Source organism: Eumetopias jubatus, unplaced genomic scaffold (genome assembly GCF_037043125.1).
Source record: "Eumetopias jubatus isolate StellerSeaLion01/CBP00866 unplaced genomic scaffold, mEumJub1_p1.0 scaffold_12, whole genome shotgun sequence".
Classification (NCBI taxonomy): domain Eukaryota; kingdom Metazoa; phylum Chordata; class Mammalia; order Carnivora; family Otariidae; genus Eumetopias; species Eumetopias jubatus.
The window spans coordinates 24,443,915-24,471,377 of NW_028274818.1; the positions used below are offsets into that span (position 1 = coordinate 24,443,915).

At 34.4% G+C, this 27,463-nt stretch overlaps 1 protein-coding gene across 1 annotated transcript in view; it reads left to right on the forward strand.

The window, feature by feature from the left end:
* The window catches only part of LOC114202783 (complement factor H), an 88,544-nt gene that overhangs the window by 45,814 nt on the left and 15,267 nt on the right, over window positions 1–27,463 (forward strand). The window contains exons 10-17 of the mRNA XM_088016999.1: window positions 11,752–11,934; window positions 13,563–13,736; window positions 16,236–16,412; window positions 17,157–17,339; window positions 17,449–17,631; window positions 20,524–20,694; window positions 25,048–25,230; window positions 25,704–25,913. Of these exons, the coding sequence (XP_087873125.1) occupies window positions 11,752–11,934; window positions 13,563–13,736; window positions 16,236–16,412; window positions 17,157–17,339; window positions 17,449–17,631; window positions 20,524–20,694; window positions 25,048–25,230; window positions 25,704–25,913 (1,464 nt within the window). The remainder of the gene's footprint in view (window positions 1–11,751; window positions 11,935–13,562; window positions 13,737–16,235; window positions 16,413–17,156; window positions 17,340–17,448; window positions 17,632–20,523; window positions 20,695–25,047; window positions 25,231–25,703; window positions 25,914–27,463) is intronic.

The following is a 27,463-nucleotide window of genomic DNA, read 5'->3' on the forward strand; positions in this document are numbered from 1 at the left end:
TATTATGTACAAACCTAATGGTAACCACAGATCAAAACCACTAATAAATATGTAAAGAATAAAGGGAAAGAAATCCGATATGTCACTAAAGAAAACCAGCAAACCATAAAAGAGAGAACGACAAGAAAAGATCTAAGAAAATCTTCAGGAACAACGACAAAATAGGTAAAAAAGTGGCAATAAATACAACCACAAAACAGGTAATAAAGTGACAATAAATAAATAAATAAATAAATATATATATATATATATATATATATATATATCAATAATTCCTTTGAGTGGAAATGGACTAAATGCTCCAATCAAAAGACATAAGTTGACAGAATGGTTAAACAAACCCATCTATATGCTGCCTACAAAACTCATTTTGGAACAAAAGTCACCTGCAGATGGAAAGTGAGGAGTGGAGAATATTTATCATGCAAATGGGTGTCAAAAGAAAGCTGGGATAGCAATCCTTATATTGGACAAAATAGACATTAAAACAAAGAGTATAACAGAAGACAAAGAAGGACAAGATATACTAATAAAGGAGATAATCCAAGAAGAAGATACAACAATGGTAAATATGTAGGCAACCAACATGGGAGCTCCCAAATACATGAAACTGTTAATAACAAACATAAAGGAACTAATCAATAATAATACAATAATAGGGGACTTTAACACCCCATTTACATCAGTGGACGGATCATCTAAACAGAAAATCAACAAGGATACAATGGCTTTGAATGACACACTGAACCAGATGGATTTAGTAGATACATTCAGAACATTCTATCATAAAACAGCAGAATACACACTCTTTTCAAGTGCACATAGAATAGAACACATATTAAGCCACAAAACGAGCCTCAACAGATTCAAAAAGATCAAAGTCATACTATGCATCTTTTCTGACCACAGCGCTATAAAACTAGAAGTCAACCACAAGAAAAAAATCTGAAAGATCACAAATACATGGAGGTTAAGTAACATGCTACTAAACAATGAATGGGTCAAGAGGAAATAAAAGAAGAGATTAAAAAGTACATGGAAACAAATGAAAATGAAAACACAACAGTTCAAAATCTTTGGGATGCAGCAAAAATGGTTACCAGGGGAAAGTTTATACTATACAGGCCTAGCTCAAGAAGCAAGAAAAATGTCAAATAAAGAACCTAACCTTACACTGAAAAGAGCTAGAAAAACAATAAGAAAAAAACCTAAAACCAGCAGAAGGAAGGAAATAATAAAGATTAGAGCAGAAGTAAATGATAAATAGAAAAACAATAGAACAGATAAATGAAACCAGGAGCTGGTTCTTGGAAAGAATTGATAAATTTGATAAACCCCTAGTCAGATTTATCAAAAAGAAAAAGGAACCAAATAAATTAAATCACAAATGAGAGAGGAGAAATAACAACCAACACCACAAAAACACAAACAATTATAAGAGAATATTCTGAAAAACTGCATGCCCACAAATTGGACAGCCAGAAGAAATGGATAAATTCCTAGAAACATAAACCTACCAAAACCGAAACAGGAAGAAACAGAAAATTTGAACAGACCAATTACAAGCAAAAAAAAAGAAAAAGAATCAATAATCAAAAAAACCCAATAAACAAAGTCCAAGATCAGATGGCTTCATAGATGAACTCTACCAAACATTTTTTTAAGATTTATTTATTTATTTTGAGAGAGGGTGGGGAGGGAGGAGCAGAGAGAGAATCCAAGTAGACTCCCTGCTGAGTGCGGAGCCTGACATAGGGCTGGATCTCATGACCCTGAGATCACAACCTGAGCTGAAATCAAGAGTCGGATTTTTAACTGACTGAGCCACCCAGGCAGCCCTCTACCAAACACTTAAGGAAGAGTTAATACCTATTCTTCACAAACTCTTCCAAAAAATAGAAAAGGAAGGAAAGCTTCCAAATCCATTTTATGAGGCCAGCACTACCCTGATACCAAAACCAATAAAGACACCACAAAAAAGAGAACTACAGGTCAATATTTCTGATGACACAAAAATCCATAATAAAATACTAACAAACTGAAACCAACAATACGTTTAAAAAGATATTCACCACAATCAAGTGGAATTTATTCCTGGGTTTCAAGGGTGGTTCAATATTCACAGATCAATCAACATGATACATCACATCAGTAAAAGAAAGGATAAGAACTATATGATCATTTCAACAGATTCCGGAAAAGCATTTGACAAAGTACAACATCCATTCATGATAAAAGCCTTTAACAAAATAGGTTTAGAGGGAACATACCTCAACATAATAAAGGCCACATATGAAAAAGCCACAGCTAACATCATCCATTATGGGGAAAAACTGAGTGCTTTTCCCCTAAGGTCAGGAACAAGACAATGATGTCTCACCACTTTTATTCAACATAGTACTGCAAGTCCTAGCCACAGCATTCAGACAACAAAAAGGAATAAAATGCATTCAGATCAGTAAGGAAGAAGTAAAATTGTCACTGTTTGCAGATGACATTATATTCTATATAGAAAATCCAAAAGACTCCATCAAAACCTGCTAGAACTGATCAACGAATTCAGTAAAGTTGTAGGTTACAAAATCACAGTACAGAAATCTATTGCCTTTCTATACAGCAATAATGAAGCAGCAGAAAGAAAAATTAAGAAAACTGTCCCATTTACAATTGAACAAAATATAATAAAGTACCTAAGAATAAACCTAACCAAAGAGGTAAAGGATCTGTACTCTGAAAACTATAAAATACTGATGAAAGAAATTAAAGATGACACAAAGAAATGGAAGACATTCTCTGCTCATGGATTAGAAGAATAAATATTGTTAAAATGTCTACACCACTCAAAGTAATCTACACATTCAATGCAATTCCTATCAAAATACCAAGAGCATTTTTCACAGAACTAGAATAAACAATCTTAAAATTTATATGGATCAACAAAAGACCCTGAATAGCCAAAGCAAACTTGAAAAAGAAAAACAAACCTGGAGACATGACAATTCCAGACTTCAAGTTATATTACAAAGCTGTAGTGATCAAGGCAATATGATACTGGCATAAAAATAGACACATAGATTGATAGAACAGAATAGAAAATCCAGAAATAAACCCACAATTATACGGTCAAATAATCTTTGACAAAGCAGGAAAGAAAATCCATTAGGAAAAAGACAGTCTCTTCAACAAATGGTGTTGGGAAAACTGGACAGCAACATGCAAAAGAATGAAATGGGACCACTTTCTTATACCATATACCAAAAAAATTCAAAATGGATAAAAGACCTAAATGTGAGACCTGACACCATAAAAATCCTAGAAGAGAGCACAAGCAGTAACTTCTCTGACATCAGCCACAGCAACTTTCTAGATAGATCCCTGAGACAAGGGAAACAAAAGCAAAAACAAAACAAAACAAAACAAAAACTATTGGGACTACATCAAAATAAAAAGCTTCTGGACAGCAAAGGAAACAATGAACAAAACTAAAAGACAACTTTTGGAATGGGAGAAGACATTTGCAAATGACATGCCTGGTAAGGGATTAGTATCCAAAATATATAAAGAACTTATAAAACTCAACACTCAAAAACCAAATAATCCAGTGTAAAAATGGACAGAAGACATGAACAGACATTTCTCCAAAGAAGACACACAGATGGCCCACAGACATAAGAAAAGATATCCATTATCACTTATCATCAGGGAAATGCAAATCAAAACTACAATGCGATATCACCTCACACCTGTCAGAATGGCTAAAATCAACAACATAGGAAACAACAGGTGTTGACAAGGATGTGGAGAAAGGAGAACCCTCTTGCACTGTTGGTGGGAATGCAAACTGGTGCAACCACTCTGGAGAACAGTACGGAGGTTCCTCAAAAAGTTAAAAATAAAATTTCTGTATGACCCATCAATCACACTACTGAGTATTTACTCAAAGAAAAAAAACACCAATTCAAAGGGATCCATGCACCCCTACGTTTATAGAAGCCTTATATAGAATAGCCAAGATACGGAAGCAGTCTGTCTATTGACTGATGAATGGATAAAGAAGAGGTGGTATATGTATAAAATGGAATATTACTCAGCCATAAAAAGGATGAAATCTTACCATTTGTAAGAACATGGATGATGCTAGATAGTATAATGCTAAGTGAAATAAGTCAGAGAAAGACAAATACCATACGATCTCACTCATATGTGGAATTTAAGAAACAAAGCAAATGAGTAAAGGGGGGAAAGTGAGAGAGAAAGATACAAACCAACAAAAAAACAAAAAGCAAAAAACGACTCTTAACTGTAAAGAACAATGTGATAGTTACCAGAGGGGAGAGATGTGACAGGGGAAAGGGAATGGGTGAAATAGGTGATGGAGATTAAGGATTGCACTTGTCTTGATGAGCATGTTAACCAACTGGTATTAAAATAAAAGCTTAAATGCATACATGCATACCTACATTCAATTTAAGAAAAAAAGAGTGACACCAACAAGATGGCAGAATACAAGTTTCTATTCTTCGTGCCAAAGAACACCAATTTTTACAATCACCCACAGACAAGAGCATCTTTCTGGGAGTCTGGGAATCTAGCAGAAGAATCTAATGGTGTTTCAGCACACCATTAGAGCAAAAAGATCCAACGGTGGGTGCATCGAAGTGGGTGAGAGGAACACTTTCAATTATCCGAGTCACTCCTTCCACAAAGTGGCACCGTTCAGTGCCAAGAGAGACCCACTCAGCCTGCCACTTCTCCACTGAGGGAAAGAGTGTGTGAGTTAGCATCTGGCTTCCTCAGGTGTGGGTCTCTGACCAAAAGGCCCTTTTCTTTCTCACCACATCCAGAATTCTGAGATTGATCTTCATGACTGAAGGGATTGAAGAAAGCTTGGAGCACAGCAATCAGGGCTCAATTCATCAAGGGACAAAGATCCTATTAAGCACTTTGCAAACTACATCAGGGAGTACCCTGATGTACCCACTAACCACTGGGGATGACTTGCCTGCAGATCCTCCTCACCTAATGGCACCCCCAACATTCTGCACACCTGCTACCCATTGGCCAGCTCCTTGTGTATGCCCCAAAGGTAGTGAATGCAGCAATTTTAGATGGCTAGTGCGCATACCTAGAAAGCCAAACTGACTCCATAGGAATGGTACAAAGCACATACCTGAGCATTCAGCACTGCACCCAGCAAACAGGAAGCTGTCAGGAACCTGACTGGCTTTGCAGGATTGACAGAAGGCATACAATCTAAGAATTCCCTCCCAAGTAGTAGCAAAACATAGGGAGCAGATATATCCATTAAAAAGTTCTTTAAAAAGCCTCAAAATCCCTAACATGTGTGACAGAAAGTATTTCTCTCCCAAAGTCAGTCAGAAAAGACTAGAGGAAGTGAGACCTTCTTCAAAGGTGAAGGCAGCAATGCAAGACTTTAAGGGACATGAGAAATCAAGGAAACATGGCACCACTGAAGGAACTCAATAATATTCCAGTAACTTACCCCCAAATATGAAGATCTATGATTTTCCTGATAAAGAATTCAAACAGTAGTTTTAAGGAAGCTCTGCAAGCTATAAGAAATCACAGAAAGAGAATTCAAAGAAATCAGGAAAACAATGAGATAGAAATCATAAAAGGAACCAAACAGAAATTCTGGAACTGAAGAATACAATGAATGAAATGAAAAATACAACAAAGAGCATCAACAGCAGATTTATGAAGCAGAAGAAAGAATCTGTGAAGTAGAGAGGTCATTTGAAATTTTCTAGTCAGAGGAGAACAAAGCATAAGACTTAAAGAGTAGAGAGAGCCCATATGAATTATAGGAGACTATCAGAGGAAACATTTTAGGCATTGTGTAAGTCCCAAAAGGAGAAGAAATGGAGAAAGGGGCAGAAAGTTTACTTAAAGAAATAATGGCTGAGAATTTATCAATCTAGGAAGAAATATGGACTATCAAAATCAAGAAGCTCATAAGTCCCCAAACAGATTCAACCTAAAGAAATCATCCCTAAGACACCTTACAATAAAATTAGCTAAAACCAAAGACAAAGAGAGAATTTTGAAAGCAGCAAGAGAGGAAAAAATGCCTCACATACAAAAGCAGTTCTGTGAGAGGTGTTTATAGTGATAAGAAAAAGAAATGATTTCAAATATACAACCAACTTTATACATCAAAAAAACTAGAAAAAGAAGAACAAACTAAGCCTAAAATTAGCAGAAGCAAGGAAATAACAGAAATCAGAGAAGAAATACGTGAAATAAAGACCCCAAAAAATCAACAAAATTAATACCTACCTTTTTGAAAAGATAAACAAAATTGACAAACCTAATGCTGATAAACTAAGAAAAAAGAGAAGATAAAATAAACATAATGAGAAATGAAAGTGGAGACATTCAACTGATGCCACAGAAATACAAATGTTCATAAGAGACAAGCATAAACAATTACACACCAACAAATTGGATAACCTAGAAGAAATGGATAAATTCCTAGATATACAAAACTTGCCAAAACAAAATCATTAAGAAATAGAAAATCTGAACAAATCAATAACAAGCAACAAGACTGAATCATTAATTTAAAATATCTTTACAAAAAAAAGTCTGGGACCAGAAATTTTCATTGTAATTTAAAGAAGAATTAATACCAATTCTTCTCAAACCATTCCAAAAATTTGAGGGCAGGGGACACTTCCAATACCACTTTACCAGAACAGCATGACTTTAGTGTCAAAGCTAGACAAGGACACTACAAGAAAAAAGAAATTATAGGCCAGTATCACTGATAAACATAGATCAGAAATGCTCAACAAAATATTAGCAAACTGAATTCGACAGCATATTAAAAGATTCATACACTGTAATGAAGTTGCGTTTATCCATGGGCCTCAAGGATGGTTCAACAGATGCAAATCAGTAATGTGATAAACCCCATCAACAACACAAAGGTTAAAAATCATATAATCATCCCAATAGATAGAGAAAAAGCATTTGACACAATTCACAATCCATTTATGATAAAAACTCTCAACAATTAGGTATTGAAGAAATATACCTCAACATAATAAAGGCCATGAATAAGAAGCCTATAACTAACATCATATATAATGGTGAAAAGCTGAAAGCTTTTCCTCAAGGATCAGGAAAAAGACAAGGATACACACTTTCACCACTATTGAACAAAAGGAAATAAAAGGTACCCAAATAAAAAATAACGAAGTAAAATTATCTCTGTCTGTAGATGACATATAGAGAAAACCCTAAGACTCCACACACACACACACACACACACACACACACACACAAAACCTGTTAGAATTAATAAATGAAGTAAAGTTGCAGGATACAATATCAATACACAAAAATCTGTTGTGTAATGAATAATGAACTATCAGAAAGAGAAATTTAAAAAACAATACCATTTACAATAGCATCAAAAATAATAAGATACCTAGGAATAAGTCTATCCAAAGAGATGAAAGACTTGTATCCTGAAAACAATAAGACAATGATAAAATAAATTGAAGAAGATATAAATAAATGGAAAGTTAGCCTATGTTCATGGATTGGAAGAATCAATATTGTTAAAATGTGCATACTACCCAAAGCGATCAATAGACACAATTCATGTCAAGATAGCCCTGGCATTTTTCACAGAAGTAGAATAAACACTCCTAAAATTTACATGGAACCACAAAGACTCCCAAAGAGCCAAAGCAATCTTGAGAAAGAAGAGCAAAGCTGAAGGCATCATGCTTCCTGGTTTCAAACTATATTATAAAGTGATTAAAATGAAAATAATATCATATTGGCAGATCAATGGAATAAAATTAGGAACCAGAAATAAAGTCACACATATATCCTTAATTAAAATTAGATAATGGTGCCAAGTATACACATGAGGAGAGTAGTGTCTTCAGCACAAGCAAAAAAAAAAAATGAAACCACAATATTAAACCACTGATGAAAATTAACTCTAGATGACTTAAATATGACTTGAAACTATAGAAGAAGTCCTAGAAGATACATAGGGAAATATCGGCAATGATATTTTTTGGATATGACAGCAAAGCACAGACAGCAAAAGCTGAAGTAAATAAAACTATATCAAATGAAAAAGCTTCTATTCAACAAATCAACAAAATGAAAAGGCAACCTATGGAATGGGAGAAAATATTTGCAAATCATAGATCTGGATATATATATATATATATCAACTTATACAACTCAGTAGCAAAAAAAATCAAATCCAATTAAAAATGGGCAAAGATCTGAATAGACATTTTTCCGAAGAATACATGCAAATGGCCAATTGGTACTCAAAATCATTAATCATCAGGCATATGCAAATCAAAACCACAATGAACTATCACCTCATACCTGTTAAAATGGCTTTTATCAAAAAGACAAGAGATAACAAGTGTTGGTGAGAATGTGGAAAAAGGAAACTCTTGTATACTTTGGGTGGGAATGTAATTTGTTATAGGCATATGGAAAACAATATGCAAGTTCCTCAAAAATTTAACAGAACTACCATATGATACAGCAATCCCATTTCTGGGTATATATCTGAAGGAAATGAAATCAGTATCTTGAAGAAATATCTGCACCCTCCTGTTCATTATAGCTTTATTCACAATAGCCAACATACAGAAACAACCTAAGTGTCCACTGATGGATAAGGAAGATATGAGATTATATATATAGATATATATCTATATATATAATGGAATATTATTCAACCACAAGAAAAAAGAAAATCTTGCTATTTACAACATTGTTGAACCTAGAGGACATTATGTTAAACATAATAAGCCAGAGTTAGACAAACACTTCATGATTAAACTTGTATATAAAATCAAAAAAGAAAAGAAGAAAAGGTCAAATTCATAGAAGCAGAGAGTAGAATGGTAATTATCAGGGGCTTGCAGATGGGGGGGGGGGGATGAAGAGATGCTGGTCCAAGGCTGTAAGCCTTCAGTTACAAGATGAATAATTCTGAAGATCTAATGTACATGTAGTTAGTAATATTATGTAGTTAACAATAATGTATTGTATAGCTCAAGTTTGCTAAGAGAGTAAATCTTAAGCATTCCAGCTACAAAAAAAAAAGTATGTGAGGTGATTAATGTGATTTTGAAATCATTACCAAATGTATATGTGTACCAAGTCATCTCATTGTACACTTTCTATATACAATTTTATCCATTATACTTCAATAAAGTAAGCAGGAAAACCTATAATAGACATACAAAAGATAAGGAGATAAAAATCAAAGTAAATAACTGTAAAACATAATCAAATAGCAAAGGAAGTCATCAAAAGTGGAAGAGATTGAAAAAACAATTGCAAAACAGAAGACAATTAGCCAAATGTGAATAGTGAGTGTTCACCTATCAATAATCCCTTTAAATGTAGATGGATTAAACTTACTATTAAAAGGAATACAGTACCTGAATAGGTAAAAAACAAGAACTCACTTTAGGTTTAAAGACACAGTAGGCTAAAAGTGAAGGAATGGGAAAAGATATTTCATGTGAATGGCAACCAAAGAATGTTGGAGTGGCTATACTTCTATCAGAAAAAAAAAATGGACTTTATGTCTAAAACTGTCTCTGGAGACAAAGAAGGTCATTATATAATAATAAAAGAGTCAATTCAACAGGAAGATGTAGCAATTTTCAACATATGTGGATCCAACATTGGAACTCCTAAATATAGAAAACAAATATTCACAACTCTAAAGAGGAGAAATTGACAGCAATACAATAATATTAGGAGACTTCATTACCCCACTTTGAATAATGGATAGAACACCCAGACAGAAATTCAAGAAAGAAGCTCTAGATTTGAACAACAATATAAACAAAATGGACCTGATAGTTATATACAGAATTTTCCACCCAGCAGTGTACATTCTCCTCAACGGCACATGAAAGATTCTATAACAGTATCTTTCTCAACCACAGTGGAGTAAAACTAGAAATCAGTAACAGCAAAAAGAATGGGAAAATTCACAAATACATGGAAAGAAAACAGCACACTCTCAAACAATTGGGTCAAAGAAGAAAGTGCAAGAGAATTTTTAAAAATATCTTGAGACAAATGAAAACAAAAACACAATGTAGCAAAATTTAGAGATGCTGCAAAAGCAGTGGGAAGAAGGAAGATTTTAGTTGCAAGTGCCTACATTAAAATAGAGGATCTTATATAAATATCCTAACTTTATACCTCAAGGAACTAGAAAAACAAACCAAGCCCAAAGTTAGAAGGGAGGAAATAATAAAGATTAGAACAGAAATAAATCAAATAGAGAACAATAAAGCATCCTATTCCACCATCTCACTAACAACAATCTATTTTTCAAGTTTATGCGCATGTTGGGTTTTCTTTTTTTAATTTCTTAAAGCAAAACAATGAGTTGGTATGCAGTCTATTTTTTTTTTTAAGATTTTATTTATTTATTTATTTGACAGAGAGAGACACATCGAGAGCAGGAACACAAGCACGGGGAGTGGGAGAGGGAGAAGCCGGCTTCCCTTGGAGCAGGGATCCGAATTCAGGCTCTATCCCAGGACCCTGGGATCATGACCTGAGCGGAACGCAGTCGCTTAACGACTGAGGCACCCAGGCGCCCCTATTCTTTTCTATTATATCTATATAATGGTAAAATTCCCCCTCTGCACTACTTTAGTATCATCTCACAAAATTTTATTTAAAATGTTTTTTATCATTTAATTCAAAAGACTTAATATCTTTTTATTTTTTTTATTTTTTAAGTAAGCTCCATGCCCACCGTGGAGCCCAACACCAGGCTTGAACTTGCAGCCCTGAGATCAAGACCTGAGCTGAGAACAAGAGTCAGATGCTCAACTGACTGAGACACCCAGGCGCTGCTTTAATGTCTTTTTTTTTTTAAGATTATATACTTTAATTCCATATCCTGAGTGTTTAATATTCCAAGTATCCCATGTCCGGTCTCCTGGGTGCCCCAAGTGAAGGAATAGAATTACCAATTATGAAAAAATATATACTTCATGTTTTCCCCTTTGATTTCTTCTTTATTCATGGACTAGTCAATAAATAAAGCTGAATTTTGTGGAGAGACCTGGTAACTGACAAAAGTCTTCTTTATTGTTTCAAGTTACGTTATACATAATTTGAGGATCATCATTTTGGTCTTAGAAGATAAATGAATGTAATGTGTTGATCTGTGTCAGACTCATCGAACTCCATGTATCCATATGGTTTTAAGCACCCAGTTATGATGACAGACATTTCAAATTCTCAGAGTTGTGGTAGCTATGGTAGCAAATTCTCTGAGATCATCACCTGATCTGAGATACCCCAGTTAGTTAACTGAATGCTGGGGTTGCTAAAGAGATCCTGAGTACACAATATTTAAAACAAGTGCCTGGAAAGGATCCATTGCCAGTATCGTTCTGGCATGCTGTAGGATTCCAGATCCATTAGACAAACAAATTTCTAATAATCTCCTAGAAGGGATTCTGAGCATTCTAAATTTTGCTTCTTCATTCCAAAAAAAAAAATTTTAATGAACTATCCTGATTTAATATCTTTGGAAATTCATAGCTTATTTTCCCTGTCACAAGAATTTGGGTGATTTGGATTTTCTGGGTTTTCATTTATAAGTAACTCCTTATTTTTTATATGTTATATTATTTGAGTCTTTATGAAAATGCTTATTTACATGCTTATCTTTTCCTTATACTGTCTCCCTTTCAGAAAGATGTTTAAAATCAGATATAACAATTGAAAATGGATTTTTTTCTGAATATGAATTTGCATATCCCTTGAATAAAGAAACACAATATCAGTGTAAATCAGGATATGTAACACCAGATGGTAAAACTTCAGGATCAATTACATGTCTGCATAGTGGATGGTCACCTCAACCCACATGTATTAGTGAGTAATTTTATGTTCATATTCATTATCCTCATGATCATTGTTTAAAGTTTAACTTAATTCTTTTCTCGGGGGAGGGGCTGACGTGGTTCCCATTTGAAAAGATAAATGAAAAAATATATAATTTTTTTTACTATTAAGATTAATCACTTGTAGGGTGGAGTATCAGTCTATCTTTCAGTTCAAGTTTTCTTCCACTTTAAAACATCCTGTGATTTAATTAATTAATTAAGTTAAATAAAGCATCCTGTGATTTGGAAACTAGATAGGGAGCCTTCTGTGTGTTCTCCTATAAACTCATTTATTTTCGGCTGACATCTTTGTGCCCTATTGTACCTGCTTTTAGGTGATTAAACTTTTATGTCAGTCTTTTTTCCTAGACATAAAAGTTATGTTTTTAAGTCAAGATCAGGGTCCATAGTGCATAATTTTAATTTAACCTGTAGAATTTACATGTTTGATGATCCAGGGTAGGTCCACTTCTAAAAAACCCTCTCCCTTAGGAAATCTTCATAAACATCTCATTAGTGGAGACAGAAATGTTTCCAGATAGTACCAAATGCAGCTGTGTTGAAAGATTTCCCTGTCCCTAGATATTTATGAAGATTTTCCAAGAACAATTTGCTCAGTTTATCTTATACTCCAAAGCTACACAGTGATCTTTTGAACTGGTATTTAGCATATTCACTTTAAGTAAAGTGGATATTTGAATATCCATTTCTACTGTTTTCACTTCCTTATTTTCTTCAATTTCCATGCTTACTATGGGCACCAGCCACAGGAAAAAAATGATAAAATTTGTTCCCATATCGAACTCATTTTATATTAAATTGTAATCAATTATCCATTAAAACACTCTTATTATAGAAGAGAACATCTCTCTCTCTTTTTTCACTAGTTTTGCTTTCTTTTTTAAAGCTTTAAGGTAGCTGGCTACATAACACAGTATAACATTTGAGATGAATTATTTAAACCTTTATTAACATCATTCTGGTATAGTGCTAACAAAAATTGAGACTTTTAACACTTCACTTCCTTATAACAAATTATAAACAACAGATTTATCTCTCTATTCAATCTTGGTAAGTTTAAAAGAATACACAGCCATTAGGAATATATTTGGGTAAAAAAATCAGCATATGAGCTTTAGAAATTATTATGTTGTAGATTTTATAGAATGCTTAAAAATTTACTTGCATTGTTGAAAACTAATCTTATTCAACTAATCTAGCCTATTTGTCACACTGCTAATGAGTATGTCATCTTAATTCACAAAATGCTATTCAGCTTGGCTAGAAAAACTATGATACATCTGTAATGCCCTATTTTATTACAAGCATGGGATAAACACATAAGTATAATTGATTGAAAAAAGTGTTCTTAGAATAAATTTTTCACAGTATTTAAGTGATAAGAAAATCGCTGTGTAGAAACATATTTTTTCATTTTGAGTAACTTTTTCTGGACAATGATTTATCACTGGTATTCTTAGATTATTTTAATATGATACATAATTTGTTAGTACATACTAATTGATAAAGCTTTTTTTACCTCCTTGGGATGAGACTTAATTACATTGCCCATTAAATAATATTAGAAATGAAACCTTCAATTGTATTATGCATTAGAATCTTGTGACATGCCAGTATTGGAGAATGCCAGAATCAAAAGCAATGGCACATGGTTTAAACTCAATGACAAGTTGGACTATGAATGCCATGACGGATTTGAAAGCAGAGATGGGCGCACAGGTTCCATAGTGTGTGATAACGATGGTTGGTCTCATAAACCAGCATGTTATGGTAAGTGCTGTTTTTTCAGGTATTCTTTTTTGCAGGATTGACAAAATTAATAATACGTGTTTAAAATATTCCATTTTGAACAAATTTGCATTATTTAAAGTCATTTTTAAGAAATAGTGACTAAAATCAGGTGTCTCTTGATTTAATGTAAACTGGGAGAACAGGGTGTTTTAAAGCCCAAAGACAATACTCTAACACGGTACATTAATGTTTCCTATGGGCCATATACATGACAGATTTGTAAATAAAATATAACTGTGCTTGTTACTCTAAATGCAGGCTTTCATATTACTTAAAACGGGGTTCTTTTAGTGTATGGTGTAAGAAAACCAAAATTAAAGTTTCTTACGATTTCCTCAGCTATTTTGCTCCTGAGTTTCTGCTTTTACACCTTCTACCTTGAGTGTTAATTTCTTCAGATCCCAAAAGCTCTTTCTTTTCTGACTTTGACAAGTTCTGTGGACAATTATTACATGACTCTCTTTCATGTTTGGGATCCACTATTTTCCAGGAGGTGGAGTAGGACTTGAATCTGTGGGAACCTTGAGTGGATTTAGAGTGTTCCACGCCAAGGGAACAGTATGTGCAAAACTCTGACAACAAAACAATATTTGGGAAATATCAGGGTGAGCAGATTCTACTCAAGATGTAGGAGAATTTTATGAACTGATGCTGGATAAGAGGCAAAGAAAGGATTATTCAGGTTATTTTCAAGGCATGTCAGCACTTAGATTAACTTTATGATTGATAAAAAGCCATAAAGAAGACTTAAGGAAAGAAAGAATATAACTGTATCTAGATTTTTTGAAAAGTGTTTTTCATATGTTGTGCTTTGGTAAGGAAGAGAAGATCAGGAGCTTATGCAGGGTGTGTGAGTGTGGGGATTGGGATAGGGTGTTGGCTGACGAGACGCAAAGCAGAACATATTAGAGATCTAGTTTGTTGGTAGAAAACACAGCTGATGTTTCCTAAATATTGGATGCAAGAGAGAGTAATAATCAAGCGATTCACAGCTTGTTTTAAAAATTTTTTCATAAGCAAGCAGGTAAATGGCAATGCCTTTTTGTAAGGTGGTGCCGACAGACGAAGGAACACTTTGGGAGGAACATCACAACTTTTGACTTGAGCACGTTATGGTTGAGCGGCCCATGGACAATCAAAATTGGATATGTAAACTACAGAGTTGAATATATGTATCAGAGGTATATATTTGGAATTATCACCCAAAAAATGATGATATCAAATTGGATAAGAATGCAGAATAGAAAGAGAAGAGAGCTCAGGATTGAGCCCTGAAGCATTCCAGCGTTTAGGTGTCGGGCAGAAGAGAAATAGGTGGCAAATAGATAGAAAAAGGAGGACCCAGACAACAGGGAGAAGAAAACATTTTGGAATGACTTCTCATAGATGTGGAGAGAAGAAAATGATTAAAGGACAAGGAAGTATAAGTGAATCCTGTGGAGTCAGCCTGGTCAATTCCGTCACTTATAAAATTCCAATTCCATCATTTACTAAATTCCAGTTCCATCATTGATTAAACATATATCTTAGGGCAACAACCAAGCTTATTTGAAGCTTTGTTCACTCTTCCTCATCTGCAAAATGTTTTAATAATTACAAATGCTCTAATATGTCAAAGGATTGTTTTTGTTTTAGTATGATTCTAATATTTAAATTCCAGTTTTTAATTTTATAAATTTATTAGCAAGATAGGAGGGTTCCAAATAAGAAAAATTCATTTTTATAATATTTAGGAATGTCACAAATGTCACAAACTTGGCAAATTTGAAGGGATAATTTTACATATTCCTAATTTGAATCAGAATAATCAATAATTTATTAATAGATGGTATAAATTATAGATTCAATAAGAATAGATAGTTGTATATTATATAAATATTCAGGATACCTAGAATATGCCTAGTTATGTGGCCTTGAACATATTTCTTTATTTTGTTTCATGTTTCAGTTTATGATTCAGTTTGATTTCTTTACTAATATAATTAATATATACTATGAATTAAGCTATTTTAATAGTTTCTTTAAACAACATTAGAAATGCCTTGTGTGTGTTCTGGTTCTCCAGTTATATTTACATTAAACAAAAATACCAATTCTTATTTGAGTGCAATTTTAAATTGTAGCATCACTTTTTTAATGTGAGAGAATACTTTTATGTTTTGAGAGTACAAAACAATATCACATTGTATTTTATAAATAAATGTCAGTTATAAAATCAGATCCAGTATAAGCAAGTTGACATTACAAATACATTTTCAGGATACATACATTGTTATTCAATGCCTTAATATTTCTGAGTCCCTATGAATTTAGAAGGTGTGTAAAATCTAATATGTAATATTTTTCAAGGAGAAGGATTTCTCTGATGCCCCTCTGTATATGCAGTACCCAGCACCTCATTTTTACAAGACACATATAAAATTTACTTTGGTGATGATTAATTATATAGTCTTACTAAATTATTTGACTTTTTTATAGAAATAGAATGCAAGGTTCCAGAAGTAGGAGAATACTTAGTTCCTGAACCCAGAAAACACAAATATAGAGTTGGAGACCTGTTGAAATTCTCCTGCAGACAAAGACTTAAAAGAGTTGGACCAGATTCAGTTCAGTGTTATCACTTTGGATGGTCCCCTAATCTTCCAACATGTAAAGGTGAATATCTATCTTACAATTGCTAAAACAAGAATTAGGATATCAACCTTCGTTTGTCACTCTTAATTTTCTGTTGGCTTCGAGTGTGTCTATGATCTAGTGCGTTAAGCCAGGACATGTGTTGGTTAGTAGATACCTCAGACTTCCTTATGTAAACAATTAATCTCCAATTTTTCTTGAAATATGTAGTGGAAGTACGGATAGATACATATATGATGTCTCACACTCTTTTGTTATTTTTCCTTTTGCCTACAGTTCCACCAATAATATTGGACACTTTGTATAGCATGGGCCTTATCTCAAGTTTTATTGAGTGTCTAAATCATATTCAAGCAACTTATAGTCAATTGAATCACATGTATGGCTTAATCAAAGTTAAAACATCTTGATCAAATGCTTGCCTCAAATGATGGCATTTTTTCAAACAGTTTTGATAAAATGTTTCCATGGAATATAAATATTGCTGTAATTTACACAACCACATTTATTAATTGGTTTGCATACATCTTAGAATACCTAGATTATTAAACATATTTCTTGGGCTAAAATATTTCCTATACACTAGTTCAGTGTAAGTAATAGAACTGGGAAACATGTTTCTGGTGCAAACACCGTTGTTTAAGAAGGCTATAATAAATTATATTATAATTATATAAATTAATTTCTAAAAACTCTCTATTGTATGGATTTTTAAGTTGTAAAATAGATAATTTAACCATTATTCACACAGTATTTCTCTTGTAGAGCAAACAAAACAGTGTCCACCACCTCCTCAACTCCTCAATGGGGAAGTGAAAGAAACAGACAAAGAAATCTATGAACACAATGATTTGGTGGAATACATTTGCAATACTAGATTTCTGATGAAGGGTTTTAATAAAATTCAGTGTGTTGATGGACAATGGACAGACTTGCCTATGTGTATTGGTAATGTATAAAAATATTCATATTTAAACATAAGTCAACACTCTTTGTATTCATATAAACACATAAATTGCATTTTGTAAATAAACATATTTCTGTGAAATTTTCACAGAGGTGGAGAGTACATGTGGAGATATACCTGAACTTCATTATGGCTCTGTTGCTGAGTCTTCTTCCCCTCCCTATCGCCATGGAGATTCAGTAGAGTTCAATTGCAGAGAAGATTTTACAATGATTGGACACAAGTCAATTACATGTATTAGTGGAATGTGGACCCCACTTCCTCAGTGCATTGGTGAGAAGACGCTTCTCAAATTGACAGTCAATGAAATTTAATATTTTTATGGTAAAAACTATATTTGCAAACATATATTTGAAATTTAGGTATATTCTTGAAAATGTCAGGTCTTAGGGGTACCTGGGTGGCTCAGTCGGTAAGCATCCACCTTCTTCTGCTCAGATCAGGATCTCAGGGTCCTGGGATTGAGACCCCACATCAGGCTCCCTGCTCAGCAGGGAGTCTGCTGCTCCCTCTCTCTCTGACCCTCCCCCTGCTCATGCTCTCTCTCACTCTCTCTCAAATAAGTAAATAAAATCTTATTTAAAAATGTAAGTTCTTAAATTACAGTGAAGGTAGACACTGCTTATTGCTCATTATATGTCTACAAATTAGCAATAGAATTTTATCAGTCTTTCTGTCCCTGATATTAACACTGTTTATAAGTGTGAAGCTAAATTTTATTTATGGTTATTCATATGATTTAAATATGAGTACTAATGACCAAGAAAATAGAACTATATTTGCAAAAAGATCACTTTTGTTTTTATGTGGCACTCTTGATTTCAGGTCCTGGAAAACAAAGTTACTACCCACTTGTTACATTCCTATAGGAATCTTGCCTCTCTCAAAGTTTCTAACAATTTCCCAAACTGTTTCAAATGCAATAACAAGTTAATGTGCTGAAGGGTGGGTGGGCTGCAGGCCCTCACAGTCAGTAGGAGAACTCAGTCAAAGGAGGCAGTCAGGGTTAGCCTAGGAAACAAATCTGATGGATGGACTTCCTTCTGATTGATGTATGTAAATCATCCTGACCCTTTGGATGACCAAGTCTTTTATGACTAACATGGAAAATATTGGGGGCCCTTTTCATTTTTCCCTTGGAATGAGTTCTTTCCTAGATTTTTCCTAGGTCTTACATTCAAAGAGAGCCCTGGATGTCCAGTCTTACTTATTCGTCAGATTTCTAGGCATTAATTGTTCCAACGAGAAGGTAGGGCTTGGGCTCATGCTCTGTGAGAGTGAGATTTACTCCTATTTTGTTCATGATGTATTCCCAATACACAAAAGACTGGTGGACCCACAGCAGATATTAAACAGGAGTTTGTTGAATGAATCATGAGTTTTGTTGCTTATTAATCCTTACATTTTTGCTAAACACATTCCCATTAGAAGTATCATCAGTCCTTCAGGACCAAACTTCATCTTTGTCCTCTTCTGTCTCCACAGATGATCTCCCTTATTTCACATGGGAGGAAAAACCCAAAGTTGTAACAGGCATGAAAATTCTCAACTTTTCACTCTTATTCTAAAATATATGCTTCAATTATTACTCTTTTCTGATCTCAGAGTTTGCCTTCCAAAGGTTAATATTCTACCTATATTCAGCTTAACATAATCCCCTTACAGGTATAATAGACCTTACACCAATTTTCTCCTCTCAATGTTTGTTTTGTTTTGTTTTTAAGATCTTATTTATTTATTTTGACAGAGGGAGAGAGAGACAAGAGAGGGAACACAAGCAGGGGGAGTGGGAGAGGGAGAAGCAGGCTTCCCGTGGAGCAGGGAGCCCGATGCGGGCTCCATCCTAAGGAGCCTGGGACCACGACCTGAGCCGAAGGCAGACACTTAACGACTGAGCCACCCAGGCGCCCCTCAATGTTTATTTTGTACCTCTAACTAGTCTAGCTGTTCACCCTTCCCCGAATGTTTATTTTCTCCTAAGAAACAAAGAAATTCTTTCAGAAACCAATCAATCATAGGACAATGACAACAACCGCCACCACTCCTTTTGACTATAGATCGTCCTTCAGTTACCATCACCTGAACACCTTGTTTTGTCTCCCTCAACACTGTGGACAAGCCCTAAAAACAGAACTAATTCTCAGCCTCTAGTGTGTTTTGAATTAGTCTCCTTTGTTTTATTTTTTGTTGTATTACAAAATCGTCACTTCTTTGGCTAATTGTTAATAAATCATTAACAAAGACCTACATCAACTCATATTTTATCAAATCCAAAAAGTACTTTAATCTGCATTGAATTTTTGAAATACGTAGCTATATAAAAATTTGTGATATTTAACTCAGAGTCAGTGAAAATTTACTATTATAGCATTATAATAAGGATGATCTGGTATATAAAATAGTTCTTCAAAGATTATAAGAATATAAATAGGAGGGTGCCTGGGTGGCTCAGTTGGTTAAGTGGCTGCCTTCAGCTCGGGTCATGATCCCAGAGTCCCAGGATCGAGTCCCACATCGGGCTCCTTGCTCAGCGGGGAGTCTGCTTCTCCCTCTAACACTACCCCCTCTTGTGCTCTCTCTTTCTCACTCTCTCTCTCTCAAATAAATAAAAAAATTTAAAAATAAAAAAAAAGAGTATAAACAGGAAACAGGTTGTGGCTTTAAGTACCCAACTTCTAATTCTAAGAATCTGTTCCTAATTTTTAGTGATCATGCAAAAGATCTACTTAAGTATTCACATTCTGTATACTACATCTTAGATGTACTTTTCTTATTATATTACATTACCTTTATTGAAAAAAATATATATAAACTAGCAACTTCATATATTCTATTTCCACAGATAAATATGGGACCAAATGTAGTCAGGTGATGACTGTTCAGTCTGTAGATCATCCAAAAAAGTGAGCCTCTTACACTTTTCTAATCCCCAAAGTGCAGAATGTATTTATGATGGACATTTTCTCTGAAATTTCAGACTGGACACAGGACTTATGTTCATACATAAGAGCCCATCTCATGCAATATGGTCAGGAATAAATTGGTTGGTGGGGTTTATGGGCTCAAATTCTAATTTCATTATACTATTGACTCTAAGCTATTTTTTGTAGTAGTTGCTTTGATTCTTATAATTAGTCTTTTCAAGGGAATATTTTCATTTTATAGAAAATGATAAACTTGAGAAGTGTAAATACAGCTTGACTAGACAAGAAGCAAATCCATTAAGTAAGAATGTATTTGATCATAATGAGAAAATAAGTTATAAATGCAGAACAGGAAAGCAGAAACATTCAACATGCATAAATGGACGATGGGATCCTGAACTAAACTGCACAGGTAAGCTCTTGTTTACAATATTTTCAAAAACTTACTCTATTTCTTCCTAATTTATAAAAGTAGTATCTTTGCAGCTTCTAAAAAATTTTACCTATGTATTGCTACACAGAAACTAACCAAAACCCTATTTCTAAATACTAATTGCATCAGTGCATTAGTCCGCTATAAAACAAAACATCCAGAAACTTGGTGGTCTTGAATTAACATCTGGCCAGGTATCTTGAAGAATTAGTATTTGGGTTTGCTTTGAGGCTGAAGAGAGCACAAAGCTGGCATCCCCCTGGTCTCTGTGCCCTGAGAAACACCTCTGTAGCCTCCAGATGTGTGGCAAATCTGAAGTCTGCCCCTCAAGCGAAAGGTCCAGGACAAGTAAATTGGCCTTTTTCACAACAAGACTGAGGGTGTGTTTCAGGGGGCTGTCTGTGTAGTGCCCTGGAGGCGGTAGCCTGCCAAGAATTACCTGTCCCATTGTTACAGTCCTGCGGGAGCCAGAAAGGCAAGCCCCTCTGGCTACTAGCTCCAAGAGATGGAGGATCATCCCCTATGTGGACCGAGCATGTTGCCAGCTTTAGTGAGAAGGCAGGGCTGGGCCACACCTGCTGGCTTTTATGGGGCCACAGGAGAGCACTGGGCTGGAGTGCACCTGGCGGTGTTCTCAAGGTGGAGGGCGAGTGTAAAAATGGCACCTGCCACACCTCCGTCGTGGAAAGAGTCCCAACAGACCCCTGCCCCTCAGGTAGATGCTTTAAGATTAGCAAATGGCTCTCCTTCTCATACGTCTAGGTATTTCTCAAACTGTTCCGTTCACGTTGGTCCCCTGGGGGTAGTGAGTCTGGGTGCCAGTTCTTTAAGAAAACTATCTCAGGGGGTGCCTGGATGGCTCAGTTAGGTGTCCACCTTCCAATCGGGTCATGATCTCAGGGTCCTGGGATCGAGCCGCACATCAGGCTTTCTGCTGAACAGGAAGTCTGCTCCCTCTCCCTCTGCTGCTCTCTCTCTCTCTGTCAAATAAATAAATAAAATCTTTAAAAAAAAAAAAAGAATCTCCGTTCTCTGCAGCCCATTGAGTCTCCTGGATGTGAGACCCATTGGTTTTCAAAGCCAGGTGTTGGGGGGCTCATCTTTCTTTTGCAGGTCCCAGAGTTTGGGGTGCTGATGTGGGACACAAACCTCTCTCTCCTCAGGGAGAAGCTCTGGATTTGTGAGATCCCACCTGAGAGTGTGTAGCCCTGCCAAGGGTGGGAGTTTGGTCCCTACTGGGTCTCTGACTCTCCCACCCATCTCGATGTGGCCCTTTTACTGTTTGTTGTGAAGGAGCTATTCAGCTAGTTTTCAGGTCTTTTTTAGAGGAAATTGTTCCATATGTACCTGTGTGTCTCTGGGAGGAAATAAGGTCAGTTTCTTCCTATACATTTGTCCTCACACTTGATTTGTGCACATTGATTTTATACTCTGACACTATACCAAGTTGCATTATTCATTTTAGGTACTGTTTTGTAGATCTGTTGCAATTTTCTGTAAGCAATTATGTCACTGAAAATACAAGACTTTATTTTTGCCGGTCCTTTTTTATTTTTATTTTTTCTCTTATCACACTGACTTGGACCTCCAGTAAACTGTTGAAAGGAAATGATGAGAACATACAACTTTGCCCTATTCCTGATCACTGGGAGAGGATATTCAACATTTTACCACAAGTATAATGTCAATTTAGGATTTTTGTAGATGCCCCTTATCAGCTTAAGGAAATTCCCTTCTATTCTTACTTAACTGAGTGAGAAATTTTATGATCAACCCATGTTGAATGTTTTTAAATGCTTTTTATGTATCTCTCGATATGATAATATGATTTCCTTAATTCTGTTAATCCAGTGAATTATATACATAAATTTTTGGATGTTGAACAGATCTCTCCTCCCTAGAGTGAATTCTACGAGGTAGTGACAGGTTATTCTTTCTATATTTTCATGTACTCGATTTGCTGATATATTTTTAAGGGGTTTTACATCTATATTCATGAGGAATACTAATCTATAGCTACTTTTTCTTTTAATGCCTCTCCCAAGTTTTGTTGTTAGGATTATCATGGCCTCATAAAACGAATTGAGGACTGTTCTCTGCTTCTCTGTCTTCTGAAAGTATAAATGTAATATTATTATTACACATATTATTATTTTATTATTTGTATCTTAAATGATTGATAGACTTCACCTATAAAGTCATCTGATACATAATTTGCTTTTTTGGAAGTTTTTTTGATGAAGAATTCAATTTCTTTAATAAGTAGTAAAATATTCAGATTTTCTTACTGTCTTTTGTCAACGCAAGGAAGTTGGATTTTTGAAGAAATATCTATTTTATCTAATTTATGAAATTGATTGGTATACATTTGTTTCTAATACTCACTTAATATTCTATTTTCATTTTAATTATATAGTGTGTTTGTTGGTATTACTTCTTTCATTCTTGACATTGATAGTTATTTTTCTCTTTCATCTTTATTATTCTTCCTGGGTTTTCTTTTTTTCTTCAGTTTTATTAATATTTCCAGATAGCCAGTTTTAACACTTAATTTTCTCCATTTACTCTCTCTTCTATTTTTTAACCTTATTAACATTCACTATTTTTTTGTTTTCTTTTTTCTATTTGTCTTTCCAATTTTTTCTCCTCTGTGGACAAACTGTTTTTTTCATTCTACTTACTTTGCTTTTAATTTTATTTTTTCATTTCTTAAGGTAGAAAATTAAAACATGGATTTAAACCATCCTACTTTTCAAAGATAAACTCCATTTTTCCTTCCAAGTACAGCTGTAGCAGTCTCAAAATTTTTATATCTCAAAATTTTTATACACATTTCATTTTCCTTTAATTCTATGTGAAATGTTTTCTAATATTCCTTGTGATTTCTTCTTTGACCTATCAGTTATTTTGAATTTTGTTTCTTAATTTCCAAATATTTATTTTTTCCTGAATAAAGTTATTCTCTTTTAACAGCTTTTTTGTGGTATGATTGCTATACAAAGAACTGCAAAAAAAAAAATACAGAATAATTTTTAAAACATAAAAATAAAATAAAATACAAATAATTAATTAAAATACAAAGAAACTTTTTTAAAAAGTATAAACAGGTGATTTGCAGAATAGTAATTCTGCCTTTAGGGAAATTTAGTTGTTAGACCAACCTATAGCAAAAATGTATCAAAGGAAGTACAAATTAAGATTATTAGGGCAAAAATGGTAAAGATCAGATACAGAAGAAACTCAATCTTTGACAATGCATTGAAAAAAAATGCCAAGATATTTAAAACAAATAAGAAGAAAAGGTTTTGATTAAATATAAAATACTTCTACACTTAGATAGAAATAGAAAATATGAGAAATAGAAAATATTAGTAAGCATGAATGAAGTGTATTCAGTCAAATATTTCTCTGAATTGACTACAAAATCTTGAGTAACTGAAAGGACTTACAAGACTTCCCAGTGTACACTCACATAAGACCTTTAATGAAATAAATGCACGACAGGAGAAAGCAAAATCAAGGAATCATAGAGAGATCCAAAAGCCTCCAGGTACAGCCATCCAAAGTCTTCCCTCAGTTGAACAAGACATGCTTTGTCTTCAGATTATGAGCTGCCACAATACATGTGCGGTATCTCAGTTCTCTGGGAGCTCAAACACGAGTTTACAGAGGAATCTTGTGTCCCTTGCTGGTCATGCAACTGAAGCCAAGGCTGTCTGATCTGTTCAACAGGGTGCTTTTCGTTAGCCTATCTCTCTCTTACTGTTTACTAGGCAAGCTAGTAAACAGTACCTCCAGAGAGTTTTGAACTTTAAACAACACACTGTAAACATTAGTGACCATATCTAATTCTTATCTTAGCCAAGAATCTGTATCAGATAATTGATCGTTAACTACATGTAATTCTTCCTCTGACTAATTAGCTTCCGTTCCACACCTTGTGAGGGTATAAATCCAATCACAATACATTTGATTATGGATATCTGTAAACAAGATCCTGTTATCAGTATTTATTTAGTGCCTCTTACTGAGTGGACAACTCAGAACATCCTAATGGTTAGAAACCATTAAAATAAGTTTTACATAAATCAAGCAAGATTTGTCACAGAAAGAATAAAAGGAAGATACTACAAGTAACATGGTGAGAATATAAACCACATGTGATATATTAAAGTGCTCTACAAGCCCGAGTATAACATGTTTAAATATCGAACATAATGTCATTATTTGATTATTAATGGTACATTATTATTGAGTTTTCTGGTTAATTATCTGGTTAATATGTTTAACTTATGATTTTTAATCAAGAAATCTAAATTTTAATATTTTTAGAAGTTAGAACGCAGTCATGCCCTCCTCCACCTCAGATTCCCAAAGCTCAAAATATGGCAACGACGGTGAATTATCAGGATGGAGAAAAAGTATCTGTTGTCTGTCAAGACAATTATATGCTTCAGGATGCAGAAGAAATTGTGTGCAAAGATGGAAGATGGCAGTCAATACCACGCTGTGTTGGTCAGTACTGCGTAACTTGCTTCATAACATTCTTTCAAATGAGGTTAATACTCCCCTGTGTTTTGTGAAAAGGAACAAGATGAAGACCTTTCTCTATACCTATTTCACTTTACCTTGAAACAGTACATTACAAACTAAGTATACAAATCAATCAGCATTCTTTCACTTCTACTGTGAAATGAACAGACAAAAACTTTGGGTTATTGTGCAAATACCAGAGAAAACTTCTCTTTATGCCTATTTTAGTCCTCATGATGAACAGGACAAGAATGAGGGGGCATAGTGAACAAGTAGATAATAGCATAGATTTTATGGGGACATATATGCTTGCAAGTTTCAAGTGTTTTTCAGTTTTTCATTAATTTAATTTGTTCAAATTATCCTTATTTTAAAATCCCAAATGGTATTTGATTGCATTTTTGAATTATACATTGTATCTATACTTGACCCTTTGATCTCTGTTCTTCATATAGAAAAACTTGCATGTCCTCAACCACCTCATATAGAACATGGAACCATTAAATCATCTGAATTTTCAGAAGAAAGAGAAGAATCATTGAAACCTAAGATTTACCCACATGGCAGCAAGTTAAATTACACGTGTGAGGATGGTTTCAGGATATCGGAAAAAGATGAGATAATATGCCAGATGGGAAAATGGAGTTCTCTACCCCGGTGTGTAGGTGAGGACAGTATGCAAACTAAAATTCTAGTTCCAATTTTCAGTAAAATCCATTAAACATAATTGTCATCGAAGTCATGAGAAAGAATCCGTTAGGTTTCTAAATATCTCAAATCATTTATATATTTATGTATTTTACCAAATAATTTTTGCATAATCAAATCTATCCCATTTTTGTTAATTTGTTTGGTTCATTATAGAATCACTTTTAATTCTGGCAGTTGTTTAATTAAAACTAGATGAGTAGTGCAGTTAAACCTACCTATTTATATATAGGTATGACTATTCATATTCCTACCTCTTTATATAAGTTGTACTGTTTGCTTTGCCATCAGTTCTGTTGTGTTTTTCTTATCATTTTCTTCCTGATTTCTTACAATATGTGGTACTTATCTTAAGATGATTAATTCTCAATGCCCTTCTTTCTATCATTCACTATATTGGTTTAAGAAGCACTGATAGTCCCTTTCATAAATATATTGACATTTTTATTTTTTATTTTTCTTAAGTTTTCACTTAAATTCCAGTTAGTCAGCATACAGTGTAATATTAGTTTCAGGTGTACAATATAGTGATTCAGCAATTCCATACAACACCCGGTGCTCATCACAGTGCCCTCCTTAATCCCCACCACCTATTTCACCCATCCCCCCACCCACTTCCCCTCTGGTGACCATCAGTTTGTTCTCTATACTTAAGAGTCTAATTCTTGGTCTGCCTCTCTCTTTCTTTTTTCCCCTCTGCTCATTTGTTTTGTTTCTTAAATTCCACATACAAGTGAAATCATATGGTATTTGTCTTTCTCCGATTTATTTTACTTAACATTATACTCTCTAGCTGCATCCATGTCATTGCAATTGGCAAGATTTCACTCTTTTTTATGGCTGAGTAATATACATACCACCTTTTCTTTATCCATTCATCTATCAAGGGACATTTGGGCTGCTTCCATATCTTGGCTATTTTAAATAATGCTGCTATAAATATCAGGGTACATGTATCCCTTTGAATTAGTAATTTTGTATACTTTGGGTAAATACCTAGTGGTGCAATTGCTGGTTCATAGGGTAGCTCTATTTTTAACTTTTTGAGGAATCTCCGTACTGTTCTCCAGAGTGGCTGCGTCAGTTTGCATTCCCACCAACGGTGCAAGACGGTTCCCCTTTTTCCGCATCCTTACCAGCACCTGTTGTTTCTTCTGGGTTTTTTGTTTTATTTTAGCCATTTTGACAGGTGTGAGGTGGTATCTCATTGTGGCTTTGATTTGTATTTCCCTAATGATGAGTGATGTTGGGCATCTTTTCATGTGTGTTGGCCATCTGTAGTCTTCTTTGGAAAAATGTCTATTCATGTCTTCTGCCCATTTTTAATTGGATTATTCACTTTCCAGGTGTTGAGTTTTATAAGTTCTTTCTATATTTTGGATACTAACCCTTCATCAGATATGTCATTTGCAAATATCTTCGCCCTTTAGTTTTGCTAATTGCTTCCTTCATTGTGCAGAAGCTTTTGATTTTGAGGTAGTCCCAGTAGTTTATTTTTGCTTTTATT